The following is a 25,749-nucleotide window of genomic DNA, read 5'->3' on the forward strand; positions in this document are numbered from 1 at the left end:
TGAGGAACAGGGTCAGACTGATTTGCATATGGCTATGTCTGAACTGGGGTGGCAGAGTGGGCTAAAGAACGGTGATGGATCAAACCCAGATCTGTTGACTGGGTGTGAGTGTTTGATTGGTTCTGATGCTCCGTCCATCACCACCCCCTTTTGTACCAGTTTACAAACTAGGGCATGGGGCATCCGCCCCTGGTTATTCCCTACGAGCCCCGATGGGCAGCCTGGTGGTGGAGGGGTGGGCCCCTCAGGTGGCGGACAAGGACCAGATGGCAGGGGTTCACCTCTCAAGGACGCAGGTGGGTTGCGCCTTGAGTGTTTCTCAGTTGGTTGGGGGATGCGAGCCAGAAGGCCCCTTAGTGCTGGAGCAATAGACAACATGATTTGTGTATATAAATAGAGTTCTGTCAGACTTGCTTATGGATTATGAATTTATGATCAACTTAAATGTAAATATGGTTTAGGGATTTAATTTGATAAATCCATATCGTATGAAATTGTAATAATATTGAATTTGATAAATCCATATCGTATGAAATTGTAATAATTATATATTGTCATGTTTGTGTGATGGTTTGTAATAAACATGGCCTCTTTTACCCACAGTTCTGGTCAAGTATTCATTTGTGGGTTCGGATGGGGGCGGGGCTGGGAGCAACCTGGGGGGTACGGGTCCTATGCACACCCTCCGTCAGAATCCACATTTCCCTGGAAACTTAGCATTAGTACTTCTCCTCCTTTGTGAAAGACCAGGAAGAAAAAAAGAAAGAAAATGCTTTCCCCATGGGTGGCAGGCAGGAGAGATGAATTTTAAAAACTGACACCTAAAGTTTTTTTCATTTGCATACATGCATGCAAAAATATACAAAGACAGCTTTTGTATATACATTTCCATAAAGCTTCATGAAATTCGAATAATTGGTATAAAAATGCTCCCGATTAATTCATCTAATTCAGAACACTGTCAGTAACTATAAAGTATATAGCATAATAAACTAACCTAGCAAAAATGGCAGAAGAAACCAGTTCAAGGTATTCGGTGGTAAATATACCATTCTTATATTCATAAATAGCTACATTAGTATATGCACATCCATTCACAATACATCGTTTTGAAATAAATTCTTAACCAGTAATAAAAAAACTGATGGAATATTATGAGACCATTCTGGCGAACTAATGTCATGAAGAATGCATATTTCCAAACTAAATTCTGACAAATAGATTGTGCTGGCAATCATCCATTCTCTTCCCAATATCGCACCAATGTTGGGTATTTCCAAAAAACTATGCATATAGCTTAGTTTACATAGAGTTAGCTTCACACTTTAACTAAAAGCTGTTTATCCCCTGTTATTCAAGTACAATTGCATTTTAGCTAGTGATAAGTTGTATCCCCGATCTTGAGGGAGAAGTGTGGCTCAATGGTTAGAGCGGCAGACCCTGCTGCAGAGGTCTGGCCCGGACCAGGGTTCAATTCCTGCCACGGCAGGTCTTGGGCTCAATTTCCCCGGACCCGATAATTCTCGCCTCGGTGCCTATTCTAAATATGGGTCCCACTCTGCAACTCTGGGCAATAGCTTGCTTAATCTCCACAACGGCCCCAAAAGGCGCTAGGATGCCTGGCTTCACCTTGGGGGAGCCCAGGAGTGGGCCCTTCACAGGGAAAGGCCAGGAAGGGTTCCCCAGCGGTATGTGCACAGCGCCTGAGAGACCCTTTCGGGGGGGGGGGGTGCGGAGCGCTATATAAATGCACTACATTTACATTTCATAACTTTATTGTCCATTAGATGTCCCAGTCCGTTAGACAATGTGAAAGGTGACGGATGTATTTCATAAACTGTGCACCTAAATACCAGAATGGACTGCTATTGTTTTGGGACGGAATCACAATTTACATGTTGACTTCCCATACTCTCTCACAGTCAGTACTGAATGCTTGTGAAATTGCTCGGGTAATTACTTATTTTGTTTGACTACCCTAGGAGGCATGGAGATGTTCGAAAATCAGCTGATCTTTGTAAATGGTCGACTTATGAATGATAGACATGAAGGATGGACATTTATTAGTTTTATAGGCAGAAGCCCAATAGAATATTTTTTTATTTATGCACAAAAGAGCTTGTATGACACCAATTGTCCTAGTGCATAAAAAGTGCTTAGATCGGGTAAAAAGAGCATGAAAATGCTGCCTGACAAAGTGGCCTTGGTTCGCTAAAAAATCCAGAGAGGCGCTGGCATACATCTGCGGCCCCCAAATTTAGTTAAATAGTGCCCTTTTTGAGCCACCGGATTGCAGTATTTGAACGTCTATAGAATGTCTGCTGCACCAGCGTAGAGGGGCGTCTGACCAGGAACAGGAGCCTGGAAGTTGGTTTTTTTCTCCTCACGGCTGGAAACAAGCCTAGGACTCTGGAAGACGCCCTGCTGCAGCGATCCACCCTGCAAGAGGAAGATGAAATACCTGGTATGGGGAGGATCAGACCCCTTACCAGAAGAACAAGAAGCAAGAGCAAGTGGTCTGCAGGTGGTGTGGGTCACTTAGGAGAAGTCCGCTGGCCAGGAGCCCTGTGGCTCTAGCAGCCTGGCTGACCTGAAACAAATTGAAGATATGTGTTTAACAAGAGGGGTGTGGGCCTGCAGGGAGTTTTCCAGTCTGCAAGTATGGTGAGACCGCTTCTTCCTGATACACTCTGTATCATCCCTGACTGTGGGATCCACATTTCCCTATTACTCGCCTGAACAGGATACGAGGCGTTTTACTTTTTCACCAGAGGATTCAGGGTAGTGGACCACTGGCGGAGGCTGGGGGTTCTGATTCGTACCAGGCACTTCACTCTGATTCCAGAAGAATTTGAATAATATCCCTTCCTTTGAATTTCCAGGATATCAAATTTTGAAGACATGAAGGCCCATTGCCTTGAATCACCATTTCCACCGTGAATAGGAGGAAACAGTAGGCGCGGTCTGAGCCACTGTACCCACACTTTTTGACGGTGACTAGCCATTCCTGAGATACAGGCGATGCACTGCAAGTCCTGGTCAGTTTCCACTACTCAGTGGAGAGGTGTGGCTCACTGGTTAGAGGCAGCAGACCCGGAAGCAGAGGACGGCCCGGGACCAGGGATCAATTCCCGTCGCGGCCGGGTCGTGGATCAGGGCCAGCGGACTCGATAATTCTCGCCTCGGTGCCGACTCTAACCAGGGATCACACTCGGCAACTCTGGGCATTAGCTTGCCTCATCTCCACAACGGCCCCCCACATTCGCCGGGGATGCCTGGTTTCACCTTGGAGATACCCAGGTGGGACCATCTCACAGGAATAGCCAGGACGGGTTCCCCAGCGGTCTACAGCGCCAGGACGCCTCAGGGCAGCAGTGCACTTTACAAGACACATACATTTACATTTACATTTGCTCACTGTCCCCTGTTTGAACATTGACTTTCAAGACCAGTTGGTGCAGTAGCTCGGTTCCTGATGAACTAAGCCCAGGGTCCCCATCTCATAAACCCCTGGAAACCCGTTAACCATCTTAACCTGATACTTTCATGTTAGACCTATGCGCGGACTATCTGTTTTGTCTGGGTGGTAACCTCGGTTGATGTTTGGCTGATGGGTTTTAAAGTGCTAAAATTGTGCTTGCCAACATTTGTGGCAAGATCTCAGCTGTGAACCCCACTGGGCCCCTTCTCCCCTTTGCACTCCGCACCAATGTGAAACTTAGACAAAGAAAGACATACCTTTGCATAGTAGAAACCACAATGTAACATTGTTTCTAGAACCTCTGTTCCATTGACGGAGGACTGTAAACATGGCCAAAGTGCTTTGGGATTGTAGCAGTGGTATCAAGGCTCTGTATAAATACCTAATGCTGCTCAAATTAATAAACAGTAGGACTGAGATGCAAAGATTCCCAGGATAACTAACAGCTCACAATTCTGCCCTCATGGGATAAAGATGTCCATCTTATTTCATGTGTAGCACCTTGCCATCTAAACGCTATAATTAATAGTTTGTGATTGGATTCTACAGGGTGCTAGAAACTTGTTTTATTATTTATCATTTTAACTCCCTCAAATTATTATGTTTAAATAAGGAACTATTTTTAATAAAAGATACAACTCTGACGGGTATCGGAGTTCCGCACGCCACACCATCTGATGGAGAGAGTCTTGGCTACTGGACCTCGCTACCACTTGAGTGCCAACTACACAAATTGAGTAAGGCGGCAGTCCAGCTGGATTACGACGACACCTGAGACTTCTGGAATCCCTGTGCTAAAAAGAAGTACCCTCCAAGGACACTGGCCAGGAGACACTGCCAGGGGCAGAGAAAGGGCTGCATGCTCCCCATCTGCCACTTTATGGTTGTCGTTCTGGACAAGCGCTGGGATGCCCTAGGGTAACTATGCGCTATATAAAAGTCAGATTCATTCATTCATTCATTCATTCATTCATTCATTCCCACCTATGCCCCTACCTGATACTCTTTCCTCCTCTGTCTCCATCGTTGCCTCTACATGTCCATCTCCTCTTTTCCAGATGTGTCTCTAGCCCCTTCTTCTCCAACTGCCCCTTCAACCACCACGGCCTCTACTTACCCTAAAGACCTTCCACCGTTTGCCACCAGTCCCGCCTTAGCAGTTGCTTCCTCGAGTCTCACACACAAACTCCATGATATGAATTGATGTCATATTTGCTAAAAGCAATGTTCCCCAAGAAACAAGGCATTTTAGCGCTAAGGAACACAGAAAGGAACTATTGGCAAGCGAAACAAAGCACAGAATCAGTAGGATTTTTTAGTGCTTTCCTAAATGTCAGTTGGTTTTGCTGAGAACGCAGGGTTAAAGGCTTTTTATTCAAGATTTGGGGGCTGGGGATGAAATTAATCGACCTCCTGATCTAGAATGTGTGAAACGGGCACCTAGTAGCAGCTGAGAGTCAGAACGCAGCACCCAAGAGGGGTGATGAATTCAGAAACTGCACCATAGATGTGACTGATAGGCACCCTTAAAGATTCTGTGTATTATGCAGGGGGCTTAAGCGTCCCTGTGTTTCATCCATCCTTTGTGTGTCTCAAATCCCCCTCCCTCTGCTCATCTTCCTACATTCCCGCTAGGGATTTGAGACCCAGGGTCAGATCAATCAATATTTCACACAGTGCAAGGCAGCATGACAAAATGCTGTGCTGTGTCAAATGGAGAGGAGAGGAATGTGCCATATTTACCAATATATGGTGTCTCTCTGCTCTCGCACGGCGCTGGTGCACTATGTGCTGCCTAGCGTCAACGAAGGCACCCTTGCCAGGATTGTTTTTGTGCAGGAAGGGACACCTTCCGGCACAAAAGCAATCCTTAGAGGTGTTTCCTCTTTCTTAGCATGCTGCAGAATGCAGCACACTTACACAAAGTAAACAAGCATTGGCATAGCCAATAGGTCTCGCCTTTGGGACCTTATAAGTGTTTAGCCAATACTTATAAGGTCCCAAAAGCGAGACCTATTGGCTATGCCAAGCGGCCGCGAATGTGATCGCGATCAAACATCAAAGCGAAAGTGAAAGTAACACAGCGCACATGCACTGTAGCTCTAGGCTGGCCTGGTAGCACTTTTTGGAGCCCTCTCAATAAGTCTAGCCAGATCAGCACATGCGCTGGGTCAGGCGAGACCTAAAAATGAGGAGAAATAAAGGTATTTTTCCTCGTTGCGACTATCAGGAAGGCGTACGATTTTGACGCATTCCCAGGTTTACTTGTCTTGGTAAATCTTGGAGTGTGCTAAAATACATGGGTGGAGGCGTGGAAACACCCACTCTCCACCCATGTAATGCCTCCCTGGGGCAGAATAACCCAAGGTTGAGACATGCGCTGCTTGCATTACTCCAGATTTACCAAGACGCGCAGGGACACGCAAGGGGGCCTTACAGGGCTTGGTTAATCTGATGTAAGGATTGCTTTGCCCTTGCGTCACGCTGCATGACGCAAGGGCAACGCAATCATTTGATAAATCTTGGCACAATCTCTATAAACAAAGGTAGACCGGTCACCTGGGCACTTCTGCAAGCTCGGAAATTACCGCTTGGTTAAGGCCAATACGTGAATACCTATGGAAGCTGATCCGCTTGGTGAATTTAAAGCAGTTGGAACCTAGAGCCCATATATAAGAATGTCAGTTGTGGGCATTACGAGGAGTTGGCACCGATGGGCACAGTGCTGGATTGGAAACCAAACTCAGTTCTGGCTAAAATGTTCGAACCAGCCCCACGCTGCAGAAGGCCTGGGCTAGAATGGAGACGAGAGGGCTTTTATGGTTTGGGCGCGCACTGCCCATCGAACTCTGACAGCAGCTCCCTGGACAGCAGCCCAAAGCTGGAGCCATAGAAAGGGCAGTGCGGCCATCGGTGGGCGGGGCTAGGAGCCGGCACGGGGCAGCGCCAGGTTTTAGCGCTAGGCAGTAAGCAACAACTCCCCTCTAGGCACTGCCTAATGCCTCGAGGGGATTCGAACACTGTCCTGAGGAGTGCAAACAAGATACGCTGTAGCAGACACCGGCCCTCAGCACGGGAGCCCCTGGCAGCCGGCACGGTACCCGAGTCCCACAACTGCATTTCCCATTCCCGGCCCTTGCGCCGGGTTGTAAATAAAAACCCAAGTGGAGGAATAAAGCGCCATTTGCTAGCGTGGAGGGTTCAGTGCTGTCCTCGGAGCGCTACCATCCCCAGGAAAGCCCCCCGCCGGTAGCAGCTCCTCGGGAACAGGGTACTTACCGCGCCAGAGCCCGGCCGGGTCCGCCTGCCCGCCATGGAGGGCAGCTGCACCTGTAACGCGAGCCCGCGCGCCCCCGGATGTCTGATGCTCGGAAGCTCCAGCGCACCTCGGCTATAAATACACCAGCTGCCCGGTGTGCCAGGGCTGTGCCAGGGAGCAGGCAGAGCTTGGGAGTGGTGGGAGCAGAGGCAGCGCTGGCACTAATGGGCGCAGCACTCAGAATGCATTAGTGCAGCGCGCCGGGCGAGCAGCTGCGCGCCAGTGGGTGGGATGAGGGGCACTGAGAAGGCAGGCCCTGGGTGGGCATGTGGGCAGAATTAGGAGAGTACACCAATGAAACATCCGATAACACAAATTAAAGCCCCCCCCCCTAGAATGTGATTAGGAGGGGCGACACCTCTCATATCTTAAAGGTGTTTGTTGGCTTTGGGTTAAAGCGGCCCCACTGAAGGGTTTGGCCCAATGAATGGTTGATGTTCCCCACAGGGGCTGTGGGGGTCTGCTTCACGCTCCTCCAGGGGCCATGTTATGCATCTCTTCCCCAAGTGATAAAAAAAATACCTTACCTGCCATCCTTGACCAACCCCACCACTTTAACTTCCTTCCCCCTCCTGCAGCTGTGCTCTCTGCTTTCATTCAAAGCGGACAAGCAGAGCTGCGCCGGCAAGCTCTCTGAGAGCCCTGCCACCTGTAGCAACAGTGGGCAACAGTTTCTCTTTTTATCAACTGTTGCTACGTCACAGCATCGAGTTATCAGATTTAGAAACTGAAATGAATGATAGACGCTCCCTGTGAGAGCCATACATAAGAAGTGTCTAGATCTGAGGCCCTCTGTGAGGTAGCCAAAGCCAAAAACACTTTCCTAGCTGTCCTTACCTCGTCTGATGGCGCCCACCCACCGGCCGGCGTGACAATATGGCAACCACTCCATCGAAAGGCAAGTGTAGGTACGTAGATGTGGAGGTAAATATTGCATTAACATCCTTACTGTGACATTGTCACGAGAGAAAACCTGAAATACTTAGCACTTAAGGAGATATGACCCCAAACACAGCCAATGTGAATCAGTGGGGCCGAGCCCAGCCCAATGCTAGTCTGTGGGGCCAACAGCGCAAGCACCCGGATGTGCTTGACTTTTCAGGGAGTTTCCACTGTGCTTCCTACAAAACTAGCAGCCAGTCCGGGCTACCCAGTGTCTTAATCTACCAGCCACATCAAGCAGAAACATCTAGTAGTACAACAAACTAATGTTAGCTCAGCAGGTCTGGCATCTACTACCTCACTGAGAGAGGGTAAAGTCTGGGTGGCGCTGGGGTACAGCAGCTGGTGCCAGTCAGTGTTCTACATTGTATACCAGTGACTCCGAGCCTTCCTTATCCCATGGGTGGAGGTTGTGGCTACAGTGTAGAGTTCAAGAGCCAGTGACTCCAAACTGGATAGTCACGGCTACAATTTATGGGGTAACGCTTCAGCTTCACAGGCATGTATCTCAGAACAGGCTGGTTGTGTTTGGGATTTTTCTGTGCACCAGCCAAAGGCAGGTCGGACAGCGCCAGGAAAACTATCTGAAGATGGACATTCTTTGTGATGGGTTTAAACTTGCAGGACAAGGAATGGAGAGGTATACCAAGGAGCAGCGAAGTCTCGCGTTCAGGGCCTGGCGTGACCATCAGGGTTGGACCTTCTAAACCTCGCATGGTGGAGGTCTTTATATGATTTTAGGTGTCTCTGGTCATCCTCACAGTTCACCAGGACATTTTGGGCCAAAGGTCCGTTATCTGCGTACAGAGATGGGGTTGAAGACACAGGACTGGGGGCTGCCATGGTGGAAGTTGAGGCTTTGCTGTAGGTACAGGAATGTCCGCTCCCCAGGCTGCCATTACTACAGTGCTGCAATCCGGCACTTTGGTTCATGGTCATCCTGCTTCTACCACTGAACCCGCTCCTCCGCCCCTGGTTGTCTTTCTGAGCCAGAGTCACGTGTTCTGTTGAAGGCTGGCATGCACTCCTGGACTGGTGGGAAGCTTACGGTCCTGCACGCAACTGTTTAGCGGCTCGTCGGCAGGCCAGTCTGCTCAAGAACTACTTATTTTACCTTATTCCCAACTTGCGGTGGAAGGGCCTCTTTTAGGGCTCGTCGAAGCTTCCACACAAGTTCCGCCGCTACAAGTCTTTGTATTTTTGAAAGTGTGGTGTCCAAGGTGTCCAGAAATGATACCCCCATTGGGAGAGATGGATAGGGTCCAGCTCCAGTCAGATGTTGTGTTTATCTGAGCTCGGATTGCTTAGCCGCTTTCCTTGAAGCAGGCACAGGACAAAGTGAGCTGGTTTTGGCTGGGTATGAACTTTCAAAACACAGATCTGACAACCCACTCCATGTAAAGAGGGAACAGTGCAAGCATAAAGTGCCCCTTGCTGCGATCATGGTCATTTACATCAGTGGCCTTCCCACTGGGTAGCTCCACTCTGGGACATTTACTCTAGTGGAGCCAGGGGGCACTTTATCCTGGAGGATAGCAGTTTGAATACTTTGTAGCAGACTCCATGCAACACACATCATGGATAAGTACTAATAGAAACACCTGCTATCACATGTTCCACGATGCTGCCCTGGAGCTCCGACCACTCCACGCGTAGGCATATTCCGGCCTCTCTGGGGTGTGGAGTGAAACTTTCTGCCATTTCACGGCCTGGAGTCGTGACTGAGTTAAGCGCATGGGGTTGCCTATAATGGGGAGGGACAAGCCCATCAGAAGGGTTGTGTGACACTACACCGAGGTAAATAATATCATTCTAGGGCGTGTGAGATCGCTGCAGGGAAGATGCAAGACACCCCTAGAGAGGGTGCAAGAGGTCTGCGAAGAAAGAGAGAATACAGTGGAGTATGCTCGGCAGCATCTGAGCGGGTGCCACTGCAGTGTGAAACAGCAGTCTGGGAAGCAGCTGCGCCATGTGTGACGTGAGACAACCTGAAGTGTGAGAGACAGACTCGGAAATGGAAGGGACCGCACAGGAAAGGTGACTGACAACCCCAGGAAGGTGTGAGACAGCCAGAGTCAAGGCGGGAGACAAACCCAGGAAGGGTTTGTGACATGCAAAAGAATTTTGCGGGACAAGATGCAAAACACAGTGGAGCGCGTGAGCTGATGGTGGGACGGACATGTGATTGCTATCCCTCGCCAACACATGTGAGAGCTGCTGATAAGAATGGTCCAGCAGTTTCCTAGAACCTGCAGAGTTCGAGCAGGGGGCACGCAACAGGCACATCACGGCTTCGTTGAACACATCAGACCAAAACAAGGTTTTTTCCGCCATTTTGAAATTTGCGTAAAGTAAGTAATTTCGGGAATTGGTGAGCGTTTCTCATACCAGGGTAGCTGAGCCTGAACCAAGGACTCCTTTAGGAGCCTATATTGTCGGGCCGACGCCCTATACCACAAACCCAAGGGGGAGGGAGTGGATGTCATAGGCGGCATTAGGAGCTAACAGCTCAGGCCAGAAGACCCTTCCAAGCCACACACCTCCCGAACCACGTCTTGTGGAAACATTAATAATGATTAAAACTGGCCCCCACAAAACTGTAACGGAACAGCACAAAGACAACAGCCACTGATTCCGAGTTGCTTGGTACTATTACCACGTGGTAAATCAGCGCAGGTTCCATGTTTAGCCCCATGGATGGGGATCACCAGGTAGGACTGGATGCACCAGTCATAAAACCCCACAGAATTCCCAATCCCATATGGTTTAACAGATTCATTTTCCACCTGCTCTGAGCAGGTGGTAAGTTTATGCTCCTGCCTCGTGGTGGAGCAGGGTGAGGGGAGGTGAGGGAAAGGTATGTTTTACCCCGGGGAAGCACTCTGTGCTCCTCCTGCCAGAAATAAAGGCAATGAGACTTGATTGCTCTTGCAGCAAAAAACCTCATGCAATTTATTTTGGGTCTGGTGTCCCCTCACCAGGTGAAATCAGATGTGGGAACACCATCCAACTCTGAAGCGGGCCGGGCAGAATTCTAGATGGTAATTACACTCAGCCTGACACATACTTAGGGCTGTAATCCATCAGGATATTAGACAAAAGGATACTTTATAAAAACGCCTGTTCACACAATCAATGGTACCCAACCAAAGCATGTGAGGTTGGTCGAGAGGAAAAGCCTTCAGAGGAGGGGCAGCCAAACCCTTGTCAGGGGTTCCAGAGTGTTTACATTGCTCTCTATCACCTCATTTGGGTTTTTCATTTCAGGGCGCCTAGTGCCTGCTGCCCACAGCTTGTCTCAGGCCCTCCTTTCCATGTGAGGGATGAATTAGACCCCAAATACAATGGACTCGACTTCTGCGAGCCCACTGGAGGTGCAGTGTGTTTTTGCTTAGCCAGCAGAGCACAGGGTTCTGCTGGATAGGTGGAACCAAATTGTACTTTCACCATAGTACAGGATGGCTCCCTCACCAGACTACACGCAGAATCATGGTTGGAGGCATCTGACATTCTAGTGAGGAGCACGGGCCTTTTACAGGTACCCCAAGGAGGGTAGTCAACTGACCCTCCTTGTGCAAAATCTATGAATCCCCTATAACTGTAGTCCTTCACTTCCTCTTGCAAATATGTGGTGAGGTTTGATGTGACACTTGGAGCATGTTGTGTTCAAGTGTTACATGGCTCAGTGTACGTGCGCTGACTGGACGGTGACCTTCTCAAGGACACTTTGTTTCCAGAATAAGACCAGTTCCACATCTAGGGTGTCATTATGGATATGGCGACCTTCATCAAGTTTCTCTGTGCAGAGTCCTTTGTGGCCTATGTAGGAGGGAATTAGAGAACCCGTATTGAGCTCATGTGAAGTCTGGCCCTTGAGGGAGAACAAACAACTGATTAAAACCAGTTTGCTGCTTGTTACTGGAACCAGAATATCTACAGGACATGAGCAAAAACCCTACTTGGGATTTCTGGCCCATCCCCCTTCTGGCAGACACCCAATGGGCACCCTTGGCCTTCCCCACTCCTGGAATATACACTAACTCCATTGAAATATACAGCCCTGTGACCTGTTAGTGCTTGTCAGAGCCCTCTTATGTGGAAAATGCACAGGTGTGTCCAGCACAAATTAGGAATTTTAAACATAGCATAGCAAACATAGCATTTTTTGCTTCTCACTCCCTCCAAATGGATCATTGACAGAATATCGGAAACACAAATATCATGTGGGCAGAATATCAAGTCAAAAATATCGAGGACCTAAATATCAAGAAGGTAAGTGCAAATATGTATGTTTAGATTTAATATCCATCCTTCACATCCATGTACCTTGAAAATATATATATCTTCAAGGAACATATATGTGGAGTTATATAGTAAAATTGTGCTTATCTATATTAACTTGTCTTCATGTTATTTTTGTATTTGATATTCTCGACACAATATTTTGTCCACACAATATTTTTTCTTCAATATTTTGTCTGCACTCTCCTCCAAATGCCCCTGAACTTGACAAGACCTGTTTTTCAATAACAAATGACCATGTTCGTCTGCACTTCAGAAAAAGCTCGATAGCAGCAAGCCGGAGAGACCTTTGGCAAGGACATAGACCTTGGGTTGATGAACCTGGGACCAAGAGTTGGACAGCAGAAGAACCCCACTGTTCTGCCCTTGTAAGATTATTGGGGGTTTGCACTGCCCTTGAGAGGTGTAACCTTTCTGATCGGCAAGCAAGAGCAAGGCTTTCCTGTCTCTCTCTGACTGGATAAACAAGCAACGACAGTCTACAACCAGATGGCTGCGATTGACCAACACGTGTTTGTTTTGTGGATCAAGGATAGGCGTGGACCATCATCGAGGACAGCTCACTTTAAAAGCAATAGTTCTAACAGGACATTTAAGGTTATTGTAGTTTACTACTATGTCATATTGTACCTAAGTTGTAACTCTACTACCACCTGTTGAAGTAAGCAATAGCTGCTCGGTCTCGCCACCCTTACCTGGAGAGTTAAGTGCACAAGGGGAGCTACATGGCCATCCAAATGGAGTGTAATAGTACAGCGGTAAACAACAGATATGGCCCTAATACCACTGACTGCCACAGGACCCTGGTGAACATGCCTCAAATATGCAGTGTACCCAGACTACATGTACGTAGATCAAGTATATATACTCAGATTCAGCATACCCGCAGACAAACACGCATAGGTTCCCCCGACAGTTACAAGCTAGAGTAAAACTTCACATCCAGCTACCTGTACATATTACAAATTCAACCATATAAATAGCATAGCCTCACACAGAAATTCTCATGCACACTATGTCCTCAAACAGGTGGGCATTAACTCTTTACAGAAAGTCGACATCACTGTAATATAGAAACCGCACATCATCATGTCACATATTACGTCCATCACAATACTCCTATTGCTGTTCTGCTTAAAAAGGCAGTCATTTTGCTTAATAATATGATGACTTACAGCATTGCTACATGTAGCCAACAATTTAATACAGGGCATGTCCATAATTGTGCACCAAGATATGCCCATCACTCATTAACGAATACAGAGTTCACTGTAGTAGAGCGTGGCCATCTTCCCACTGCAGGTGTCGGCCATCTGTTGACCATCAAATAGGGCTATGGAGAAACTTTGACAAACGTCATTATAAAGAGACAATTCAATTTGGGGTGTGCTCTATATAAATGGCCAATAATAATAGGAATATGCCCACTGTGTTCATAAAAAGATATGCTCAATCCCGGAAAGACCCGCCTCACTGCACTTGAGAATACTTCCATTACTGTAAAACTGAATATACTAGAGGGACCGCCCATTGTCCTTCATGGCCATAGTTTGACTATGGGACAAGGCAGCAGGGTACGCTTCAGGGCTAAATTTGAGCCGGTGGCTTCCGGTGCTCGGCACTGGCACTTAATTGCCAGCACCGCCGCTTATGACAGTCTGCCACATGGTGGTGCTGTCTGCTTAATTTAGGTATGAGCACAACAAAAGCTGTTTATTTATTGAATATAGATTAACAGTGACTAATACCTGCCTCCCAAGCCATTCCTAAAGCTTATGGAACCTGGAATATTCCGAATTGCCAGACTTGCAAGAGTGTGATGGTTAGTTGTTGTATTGGCACTGCCATTGGCAGTGCTGGCAGGGGCAACGGGTGGTGCAAGCTGCAGTGTCCTCCTGACGAGGGCCCTGGCACGGATCATTTTACAAATTAAGCACTGGTGCGCTTGTCATTTTACTGTAGTATAAAACCATCAATGCACTGCAGAGTTTGTCCATTAACCATCTACAGATTATGACCGCCAATTTAGTACCGATGGTTTGCGTCCTTTTATTGTACAGGATGCTCATAATTACACTGCTAGAATGTTTTCTGTCTCTGACTGCACAGTATGCACACAATTGTACTACAGAATCATCTGTTTGCTGCAGAATATGCCCAGGAATTTAGTACTGAAAGGTAAATTCAACGAACAATATGGGTACAACTGTGCTGCAGAAAATGTCACCACTTTACTACAGAATCAAGTCACTGTAGCACTACAGAATATGCCCAAAATGTTATTAACGAGTACAGAAATCACCGTAGAATAAACCGTGATTACCATTTTACTTCAAACTAAGGTCACCTCTTCACTGCACAGCATATAATGGCCACCACTTCAATACTGAATATGCCCTTTATTATGTTACACACATGGTCATCATTCTACTATGCAGAATGCACGTAATTGTACCCAGGGCTTAAAGTGGGATGAAAAAACTGGGGGGTCTCCCAAAGGGGCGTGGCCAATGCAATTAAGGGCGTGGCTTAAAATACTGTAAGCTAAAAATCTGTTCTTAGCATAGCGTGCCGCCCAACTTGTATTTTGCTGCTTCTGCCATTGCATCCAGATATATGACACAAGTAACATCATACCTCCCACAAGTCAGGACTAATGGCTTTGTCAATTGTTAGTTGCATAAGATAAATAAGCAGCAACTCTGGCTTGTTGTATTTAATACTGAAAAAGCTTCCACTTAAACCCCTGGTGACACCACGGCAATGTTGCTGCTCCTGAGTTTCACAAAGAGAAGGGAAATCCGGAGAGAAAATGACTCTCTTTAAAGTATTTCTCTTCCCCTACAATGCTCACCTGGCATGACGTCATGCCATAACTTCTCCACTAGTGAGAAGTGAACAGTGTGAGCAGCGCACATCGATGTGCCTGCTGTCAATGCAGTCGGGAAAAAATGGACCCCCTGTGCCAGGGCACAAAACAGAGCCCGATAAGGACCTGTCCCGAGGCCCCCTTTAAAAAACTGCCGGTGCTCAGCACCGGTGGGACCCTGCCCACTTAAAGTCCTGATTGTACCACTTATTATGAACATTGGCGTGCTCAGAACTGTAACCGTCACTGTACCTCATAATAAAGTCATTATTGTACCACATAAAATTGCATTATTTGCAACACATATTAAGACTCATTTTATACAATATAAAATGGACATCATTGCATTGTTGGATTTGGAATTATTGCCTTAGCATAACGTAGAGGTAACAGCCATACTCTTTAATGCTAACCAAATGCTACTAATTTGTGCCGGTTAAGCCTCACTCTGATGTCTGACATCGAAGGAGCGAATTCTATACTAGCTTGTCCACCTCTCAAAGTTTACTTTTTTTTCTCTCTTTGAAGGTCGAGCGTGTACTACTACACAACTTCATTTCTGCACTAGCATTATCTGCTCATTGGAGCCTTGTTTATTAAAACCTATGCATTCAGCAATTATGCTCTCAGGGTGCTCGGGGATCCCTTTGTTGCTCAACTCAAGTTACTTCTTGTAACTTTTCATACATAGACGGAGAGTTTCACCACCACGGTGAAGATGTCTGCCACTGTGGTGGAGATAGAATAGGGAAAATGGTTCATTCAGTTTATTAATTAAAAAAATATTTCTTGTAGTGTAAAATTGCATGCTGAAGAAAAAGACTTGCAGACCAGAACTCCGTGTGTGCCATGGTCTGTTACCTGCTCCTGGGCTGGGAAGGATGCTACAACTGGTGATGAAATAGGGGATACGTGCCTCCAAGCATACAAGACTGCTCTCCCTGAGAGTTTGCAGCGGTCCAGCAAACTGTTCTTGCGTGCTACGTGCGCCTCAAGAAGCAGTCTACAGTTGGCATATGTGGAGTCAAAGTGCAACTCCAGCTTTTGAGAGGCCCTCGAAGAAGGTGAAGGCCCTACGTTAAAGCACAGTCAGTAAACCTGCCAAAAATCAACTGGTAAGGCCATAAGAAGAGATACTGCGCCACAGCATAACACAGAGCCAGCACCGATACAAAGCAGAAAGGCTTAAGACAGTGACAACCAGGTACAAAGAAGCGCTAAAGGCAGCAAAAGTCAGATGCAAGAAAACGCTAAAGGCAGAGACAACCAGGTACGGAAAGTACAACTTTACTCACCAGAGCGACCGGGAAAAGTGCCATCCGACCCCCAATCGAGACTTGCCTGGGAGCTGGCGCGCTCAAAGTAGCACGGGGTATCCACGACAACCCACGCATAAGCATGGGGGTTGTGCGTACAAAGTTTCTGGTCCCCCCTAGAAGCAACCACAGAGGCGGCTGGTGGCATTCATCACAACTCAAAAGGCCAAGCTTTGAAGCTCTGCAATGGATGTTGAAAACAGCGCCAAATATGGTGCCGCGCGTTCCTGAAACCACCACCTCCATTCGATACTACCAAAAAGCAGAATATTGGCGCCAGATTGACTGCCTGGATCGAAATGTTGGATGACTTCATGCATGCTATAGAAGAGGCAGATTACAAAAAGAGCATCAAATACTTATAGAAGCTTGCAGGTGATGGAGTAAAATAAGTGATAAAGAAGATATCACAAGCTGATGAAGTATCGAACTGTCAAATCAAGAAGACGTTGAAAGCCAAGTTCAATCCAATGCCAAATGCCGACTATGAAGGGTACATTTTCAACCAAGCAAGACAGCAACCTGGTGAGACGATGGATGAGTTTGTTGAGAGACAGACTTGATACACTCATAAAGCACTGCAAGTTCAGTGAATTCAATGATGACAATGCCATACATCTTATAGTTATTGATGGTTGCCTCCTGATCCATTCTGACGCGTGCTGTGAGAAACGCTCCATTTGTGGAAAATACTCAGGGCTGCAAAAGCAGAGGAACATGCTGATCGACAAGCTGCTGATATGGAAGCTGGACCAACCCAAAATGAATTAGTATTGAACATGAAAAGAAAGTAGAAACACAAGTCAGAGATCCACAGAGTGATGGCTCCAAAGAAAAAGAAACTGTGTTTCTGCTGTGGATTGTCCTTTTCACATGAAGGTAAATGTCCCACAATTGGACAAATATGTAAAGACTGTGAGAAGGAAAACCATTTCATAATGGTTTGCAAAGCGAAAGAGAAACTAGTGACAGTCACAGGGAGATGAGAACAGCCTGCTCCGGAAGAGGGTGTTCACACCTCTCCTACAGAATGACCTGCCGATTAGCATTCCAAGGCAGGGGAGCTTCAAAGAAGCCACCGCCTTTGATATGCGAGTCTGGCTCCCCTCACAGAAGAGGAAGCCAACCCCCTTTGTCCAGAGCCCTTTGGCACCTGGACAGGTGGGAAAATTAGTTAGTCAGGTAGGCATGCCAACCCCAAGGCTAGTACCACCCCTAAGGTGAGCTACCTAAAGTGAACATGACTTTTCAGAGTTGGCCATCCTTGTGATGGCAAACGTAGGAGCTCTGGGACAGGGCTATGCCCACTTTCCACAGGAGGGGGGGCATATTGACCCCAAGGATAGGTAGCCCATTGACTACCACCCTGCACCTCTCTGACACTCATAAATGCAGTATTTAGGGGAGGCCCTGGAACCAGAAAATCAGATCCTAGTGACCTTTAATAAGAAGACGTACGTGAAGAGTCGCAAAAAGCAAGAACAGAAGACCCAGTAACTGACTTGGTGAGAATTCTGCCGGCCTGCCTTCTGACTTCGACAATTGGACCAAAAGAGAACTTGTCCTGCCCCTGTTGTATCTCCAAAGCCTGGGAGACCCTCCAGTACTTTACCCAGGGACCAAAAACTCCAGTTGGACAGCGTAACTATGCCCCTGCATCCTGAAGATTCCAAAGACTGAGATGTGAGGCCCCAAATATGCGGAAACCCGACACCAGAAAGTCCCACTGCACCCCAGCCACCTAGCCCAAGCTGAAGTGAGCCAACTGTGTAAATGTGATCCCCACTTCCTCCAGACTCAAAGCTCACCTGGGGTTTCCCCGCTGTGGACTTCTCAACACAGCCTGCAGCCTCTGTTGCAGGCCCCCCTCTACTGCGACTGCTCCTGGTGACAAAGACCCGACGCCTAAGGACACCTCTGCACGTGTCGCCCCTGGCCTGTGGAGAGGAGAACCAAAGGTGTCCATACAACCCCGAGCATCATGAAGTCTGAGCCCCCCTGCTGGTTCAGCCCGACTGGCCTCCCAGTCAAAACCTGCAACATCTTTTCATGAAGGCTGATCCCTATTGACGTCCATTGGGCACCCAACCATGTGTTGCACCCCTGCACCCAGCCGCTCTCATGCCGCAGGTGATGTCTTGCTGGTGGTGCCTTGGACCTTGCCCTACACTCATCTCAAGTCCAGGAGATTGGTCTTTTAAGTCGCTGTATTGTACCAGAATGCCATACTTGTTTTTCCTCCCATAGGATAACATTGCAGCTTCAAATAATTACACTGTCGACATTTTAAATGCAAATGTATTTCTCTTCAAACACATACTTAACTGATTGTATTGATTCTGGTGTCTACATATATATAACGATACATGTTATTTTTATAAATTGGTGTGGATCTTCTTATTGAGTCTTGTGCATCATTTATTGACTATTGTGTGTATTTGCAGATGTCTTACACTCCTCTCTGATAAGCCTATGGCTGCTCGACCACACTACCCTCTAGAAGAGCAGCTTGGGATAGCTAGAACAAGCCCCTGTCCACTCAAATGGGAACCCCTGAACTCTTTGTACAATATATCTCATTTTGAAATATCATATAAAGAGCCAGCTTCCTACACCCTCGTTCAAAAAAGGGTCCTTTGTAGTGACCATGCGGCACAAGAAAATTACAGTGCAAGTGCCAATTCATGTCCTCCCAGGTACTTCATCGAGTGCATACTTACTAAGTTTCGATACTGCTGCTGACATGGGACTGATCTCTATTAACTACAACTTGAATACCCACTCTGAAATAGCGAGTTAATACCCAACACTGTTTCATGGACTTGGGAAACTTAAGACAATGGAGGTGCAGCTTCACATACATGAAGATATTCACCCTATTGCACAGTGACACTGACGATTTGCTTTTCACGTACAGGACACCATTGAGAAAGAACAAGAAACACTGTTAACGAATTACATCATCGAAAGCTCTACTTGTCCAACACTGTGGCTTAAACCTATTGTGGTGGTGCCAAAAAAGGACAGTGGAAGCTCAGTGCGTATTTGTGTTTATATGCGACAGGCCAACAAAGCAATTGAAAGAGAAAGACATCCAGGTACACACATAGCGGACATGATCACGCAGCTGAATGGCCCCAAAGTATTCTCCTGCCTTTATTTGAACAAAGGCTTCAATTTGAACTGGAAGAAAACTGCAGGTACATTACTACTTTTTCAAATCATCTGTTCAGATCTAAAACACTCAGTTTTGTTGTGTTATCAGCTGCAAAATTCTTTCAAGATGTAATTTGTGAATATTCAGCCTGTCACATGGTTTGAACTACAGTGATGATATACTGCTGTTTGAGGCTACACGAAATGAACATGATAAACCACTCACACAAGTATTTCATATGCTTGCTGATGCAGGTCTCACACTAAAGGCAGAACAGACTTACATTCTTTGGGCATATTTTCTCTGAAAAGAGAATGATTACGGACCCCTAAAAGGTACAAGCATTCTTGCCTGCTTGCCCTCCAGAAGAACCGACCATACTGCGATCCTTCTTAGGCATGGCCAGCTACTGCTCTAGGTACATTTGTGATTTTGCCACTGTGAGTGCCACTCTAAGAGAAATAACAAAGCAAGATGTCCCATTTGAATGTACCAAAGTCTCAAGAAAATAAAACATGCAATTGAAAATGCAACTGAAATGACGTACTTTGATCCAAAATTGAATACAGAGATTGTGGTGGATGCAAGCACGATGGAGTTGGGCGCAATCCTTGCCCAAAACAATGGACAGCTCAATGCTCAGACACACATTGGAGCCTATGCTGGCTGTAGTCTGTCTCAGACTGAACGTGCTTATTCTCAACCCGAGAAAGAAAGCATGGCTGTAGTGTGGGCGTGTGAACACTTGCATGTGTTCCTGAACGGAAAGCATTTCACCCTTGTCACGGATCATCAGGCATTGCTCACCATCTACAGAAATCTGAAAGTCAAGATGCCCCCTAGCATCGAGAGGTGGGGGTTACATCTGCAGGAGTATGATTGCACTAGCGTGCACAAACCAGGAAAGGATCAAAACTCCTCAGACTACTTTTCACGAGTGCTGCTACAGCGTCATAGCACCACGTCCAAAGTGACTGAGGCCTACATCAATTTTGTAGTAAAGTCAAATACGCCTGCAGCTCTTTCTATTGAACAGATTCAGACAGCTACTAATACTGTCAAAGGCATGCTTAACTCAAGGAAATCATTACAACACAATCATGGAGGAAATATACTCTTAAAGAACAAGAACTTTTTGTTACACGTAATGGTGTCATACTAAGAGGGGCAAGAATACTTATCCCTGAAAGTCAGGGGCGTAACACAGGCCCCCACAGCCCCGCAGTGTGGGGGGGCTCCTAGCTCCATGGGGCCCCCTCAGCACAGCACTCTGGCTGTAGGGCTCCTGATTGAGCCCGGAGGGGCCCCCCCAGGTGCCTTGCAGGGAGGCCCCCTCAAGGTTCGTTACGCCAGCGCTGAAAGCAGGAGCCAAGTTATTGAACTGGCTCACAAAGGACATTGTGGCATTGTCGCAACTAAAAGAGCCCTCAGAGATCGAGTGTGGATCCTGTGTCTCAATGAACGAGTTGAAAGGGAGCTTATAGTTTGTCATCTGTGCAACTGTCTATCTCTGAAAATGACTCAGCACCCACTGAACATGTCTTTTATTCCTAAGCAAGCCGGGGAGATAATTGCAGTTGACTTCTTCAGGCTTCTCAATAATGAACATCATCTCATGTTAGTTGTTGATCAGTATTTACGTTTTCCTCTAGTGGAAGACTTATCCTCAACCACACATGCTAGAGTCATCGAGAGGCTGGATGACATTTTCACAACATGAGGTGTTCCCTCCATTCTTAATTCTGACAATGGTCTACCCTTCAATAGCAGAGAATTCAAAGACTTTCTTATTTGTTTGAACATCCAAACATAATAAACGTACACATCTTTGACCGCAGGAAAATGGAGTAGTTGAACGATTTATGAGCACTTGAAAAGGGTGGTTCAGCGTGCTGCGCTGGAATGCATCGACCTCAAGTCAGCTTTACACCCAGCCCTCCGTGATTACCATTCCACTCCCCATTTCACGACAGGAGAAAGTCCTACCACCTTGCTTGTCAAGAGAGCTCTTGGAACGAAAATCACACAATGGACCCCCCAATTGGTCAATAGACCCTGACAAGATTTGAATCACTGACACCTCTCGCAAATGCAAAATGAAAGCATACGCCAATTAGGGCTGATGCACTCGAGACACGGTCTTTGAAGAGGAGACCGAGTTCTTGTCAAGCAAAAGCAAGCCCGCAAGACTGAATCTTCATTTGATGCTGAACCGCTAAGATTTGTGGCGAGCAAAGGACATATGGTAACTGCCCAACGGCCTGGAAAATCCACATCCAGAGACTCGTCATACCTTAAGCCTTTGCCTCCATGTTCATCAGCTCCAGACCTCAGGAGTGAGGCAAGTCTACCTGAGTGCCAAAGTCAAGCATATGACTCTTCTCCCGAGATGGGAGATGAAGGCGCCCCTCCTAAATCCTAGACAATTAGATCTAAAAGACTGGTGTGAACACCTCAACAACTCACCAAGGAATTATAATGTCTCTATATATAAATATGTATATATTTATTTGTTCGTACATTTTATTTAACAGAGTGGGGGATGTCTGTTTATGTGTATGAGGACTCTAATGGCCCTCGGCATACTCCTTCAAAGCATTATGTAATCTGCTGGGAGTGACTAGGTGCGGTTAATAAGTTTGTGACGCACTGCGCTCAGTTAACGGTTGTATGCTGAAGAAAAAGACATGCAAACCAGAGCTGTGTGTGCCGTGATCTGGTACCTGCTCCCGGGCTGGGGAAGACGCTACACGTACAACTCAACATTTTGAAAAAGAACAATTTTTTAAGGCTTTTAAAACAGAGGAGAGAGAGAGAGAGAGAGAGAGAGAGAGAGAGAGAGAGTGTGCGTGTTTTTTTATCTTCATGTGTATGTAACAATTCCAAGGGAAATCAAACAAACACCTCTCCATACCCAACTTAAAGAAACTGTACCCAATTATTTACTACAGAATACATTTATTAGGCGGGTTTAACACCCCAAACAACACCCTTGAAGCTACGCCCCTGCTCTTGCGTATTTCCATATCTGCAGCTTTTACCGCAAAACTCAGAGTAGACCGTCAGATGAAAACTCCTGCTTGTTCCCAATCAGAGAAAAAGTGCTATTATTGGGCACAACGACAATTTTACAATCACTGTCAATAAACTGTTTATACTTCGACTCCCATTTGATCCTCTACACAGATAAGGGCATAAATTATGGAGAGTGGTGAGTTTCATGTTGAATGGTCAAATACATGTATAGACACAAAACCTTCAGCTTGACGTGAAAATCACATTAGAACACTACTATTGAGTGTTATTGCATCCTCTCCAGCTCTGAAGCATGCAACTGACCACACCACACACGGAGCTCGGTAACACACATCTTTATTCTTAGGCATGCAACCGTTAACTGACTAACGCACTACGTCATAAACACCTAGACACACCCAGATACCTCCCAAATGATTACATAACTTTGCAGGGAATCCGCCGAGGACCATAACGTTCCTCCTGCACATGATCAGATGACACTACATCTCCCCCTTTGTTAAGCAAAAAGTAAGGACCACATATATGCATTAGAGTTCCTCAATGAGTCATTGAGGGGCTCGCATCAATCTTCCAGATCGAGTTGTACGAGGTGAAGGAGCTGCACTGTTATCTGGCATCATAGATGTAGACTCAGATGCTTGACTTGAGCACTCAGGTGGACTTGTCTCCCTTGTGAAGTCTGGAGCCGACGAACATCAAGGCAGATACTTGAAATGTGACAAGTCTCTTAGAATGGACTTTCCCAGAAGTTGAGCAGTCACGATATGTCCTTTACTTGTCACAACTCTCAATGGGTCAGCATCAAACGGAGTGTCAGTATTGCGCTTCCATTTTTGTTTAACTAGGACCCAGTCCCTTTTTTAGAAAACTGTGTCCCAAGCACATCTGCACTCTTCTGCAAAAGTCTTCCCTTTACTTTTGCGAGAAGTGTCCGTGACATGAATCTCATCAGTGTCTATCAATCGACTAGTAGTCTGTTGTGGTAGCTTTATCCCAATGGCTCTCCCTAACAGCAAAGTGGCAGGGCTTTTACCTGTTGTAGAATGGGGAGTTGACTGATAGGCACAAAGGGCTGGACATAAGGCTGACCTGAGATCTATTCCTTCTAGTGCAGCATGCTGAATCACTTTCTTCAGGGTGTCAAAACATCATTCAACAACGCTATTTGCCTGTGGTCAGAGAGGTGTCCTTTTCTGATACTTGATGTTCAAGCAACTAATAAAGTGCTTAAACTCTCTGCTATTGAAGGGTCGCCATTGTCAGATTTGAGCATGGAGGGAACACCCAGCTGTGAAAATATCATACAGCCTCTCAATGACTTTGTCAAGGGTGGATGATCAATCTTCCACTAAGAGAAAACATGAGTACTCATCAATATCTACCATGATACTATGTCCATTGGTTAAGGGTCGAAAGAAATCAACTGCAAATTTCTACCATGCTTGTTTAGGAAGGTCAGACATATTTAGCAGACGGTGTGTTGTCTTGGGAGATAAGCAGTTGCTTTCAGTTCATCCAGGTGAGGCTACCACACTCAGTCTCTGAGGGCTCTCTTGATGGCTGCAATGCCAGGATGTCCTTCAAGTGCCAGCTCAATGACTTGTTGCTCAAGCTCTTAGGGATGACAATTCTCGAACCTCTTAATACAATACCTCCTTGAGTGATGGAAAGTTCGTCCTGCACAGTTTTGAATTTTTTTATAATCAATGTCATCTATGAGAGGTCAAGTATGCTTTCTCCATGATTGCGTTGCAATGATATCCTTGAGTGTGAGCATGTCTTTGTCTGTGTTGGCAGCAGAAATGATCTGCTCAATGGATATAGCTGTAGGGGTGCTAGACCTTACTATGAAATTGTTATACTCTTTAGCCACTTGCACGCTGCCCTGTGATGCTGTAATGCTACTCGTGAGAAGTAATCTGCGGGGTTTTGATCCTTGCCCGGCATATGCACAATAGTGTAATCATACTCTTGCAATTGCAACCCCCACCTCTTGACTTTAGCATTTCCGAAAATAAGGAGCAATGCCTGGTGGTCAGTGACTAGAGTGCAATGCTTTCCATAAAGGAACAAATGAAAATGTTCACAAGCCTACACTACAGCCAGGCTTTCGTTCTCTGGCTGAGAATAGGCACGTTCAGTCTGAGACAGACTTCTGCTAGCATAGGCCACAATGTGTATCTGAGCGTTTGGATGTCCATTGTGTTGAGCAAGAATCGGGCCCAACCCCACCTAGCTTGTATCTACTATGAGCTCAGTATATAACTTTGGATCAAAATAAGCCATTTCAGTTGTATTTTCAATTGTGTGTTTGATTTTCTTGATACTTCGGTCACATTCAGTTGACCAATGGAGGGGAATGGTATTCAAATCTCTTAATGGGACACTCACTTTGACAAAGTCACAAATGTATCTGGAGCAAAAGCTGGCCATGTCTGAGAAGGATCGCAGCATGGTTGCATCTTGTGGGGGACAAGTAGATGACAATGCTGGTGCTTTTTCAGGGTCAGGAGCCATTCTCCCTTTAGAGAAAATATGCCCAAAGAATTTGAATTATGTTTTGTGAAACTCACACTTTTCTGCATTTAACGTGAGACCAGCATCAGCAAGCAGATGACATGCTTATTTAAGAGCTTTGTCATGCTTCTTTCGTGTGGACCCAAACACTAATTAATCATCACTGTAGTTAAAAGCATGTGTGACAGGTTTAATTACTCTGCAAATGACAGCCTGGATGATTTCTGCAGCCAATGAAACACCAAAGCTGAGTCTTTTTAATCTGAACAAAGCAACATGAGTTGAAAAAGTAGTAATGTACTTACAGATCTCTTCCAGCTCGAGTTGATGGTATCCTGTATTCAAATCAAGACAGGAGAAGAATTTGGCATCATTCAACTACGTCTGTGATGTGTGGACCTGGATGTCTTTCTCCCTTGATTGCTTTGCTGGTCTGGTGGATATCAATACAAATGAGCACTGCACTTCAACTGTCCTTTTTAGGTCTCGCCTGACCCAGCGCATGCGCTGGTCTGGCGAGACTTATTGAGAGGGCTCCAAAAAGTGCTACCAGGCCAGCCTAGAGCTACAGTGCATGTGCGCGGGTGCGCACGCCACTTTTACCGCGATTACTTTCACTTTGATGTTTGATCGCGATCGCGATCACTTTCACTTTTGCGGCCGCACAGCCGCTTGGCATAGCCAATAGGTCTCGCTTTTGGGACCTTATAAGTGTTTAGTTATGCAACTGTTGCATGGCTAAACACTTATAAGGTCCCAAAGGCGAGACCTATTGGCTATGCCAATGCTTGTTTGGAACTACCACTA

The 25,749-nt window shown here is 46.4% G+C and overlaps 1 protein-coding gene across 5 annotated transcripts in view; it reads right to left on the bottom strand.

Annotated features, from left to right (window-relative positions):
- Nucleotides 1-25,749, bottom strand: part of ANK1 (ankyrin 1) — an 826,509-nt gene that overhangs the window by 666,271 nt on the left and 134,489 nt on the right. Inside the window, exon 1 of one of the 5 annotated variants that reach the window (XM_085634054.1) lies at nt 6,761-6,839. The exons of the other annotated variants lie outside the window; for them this stretch is intronic. Coding sequence (XP_085490180.1) covers nt 6,761-6,796 — 36 coding nt within the window. The 5' untranslated portion in view covers nt 6,797-6,839. Of the gene's footprint in view, nt 1-6,760; nt 6,840-25,749 lie in introns of those variants that run through there. 5 annotated transcript variants of the gene reach the window in all.

Source organism: Triturus cristatus, chromosome 11, assembly GCF_964204655.1.
Source record: "Triturus cristatus chromosome 11, aTriCri1.1, whole genome shotgun sequence".
NCBI classification, from domain to species: domain Eukaryota; kingdom Metazoa; phylum Chordata; class Amphibia; order Caudata; family Salamandridae; genus Triturus; species Triturus cristatus.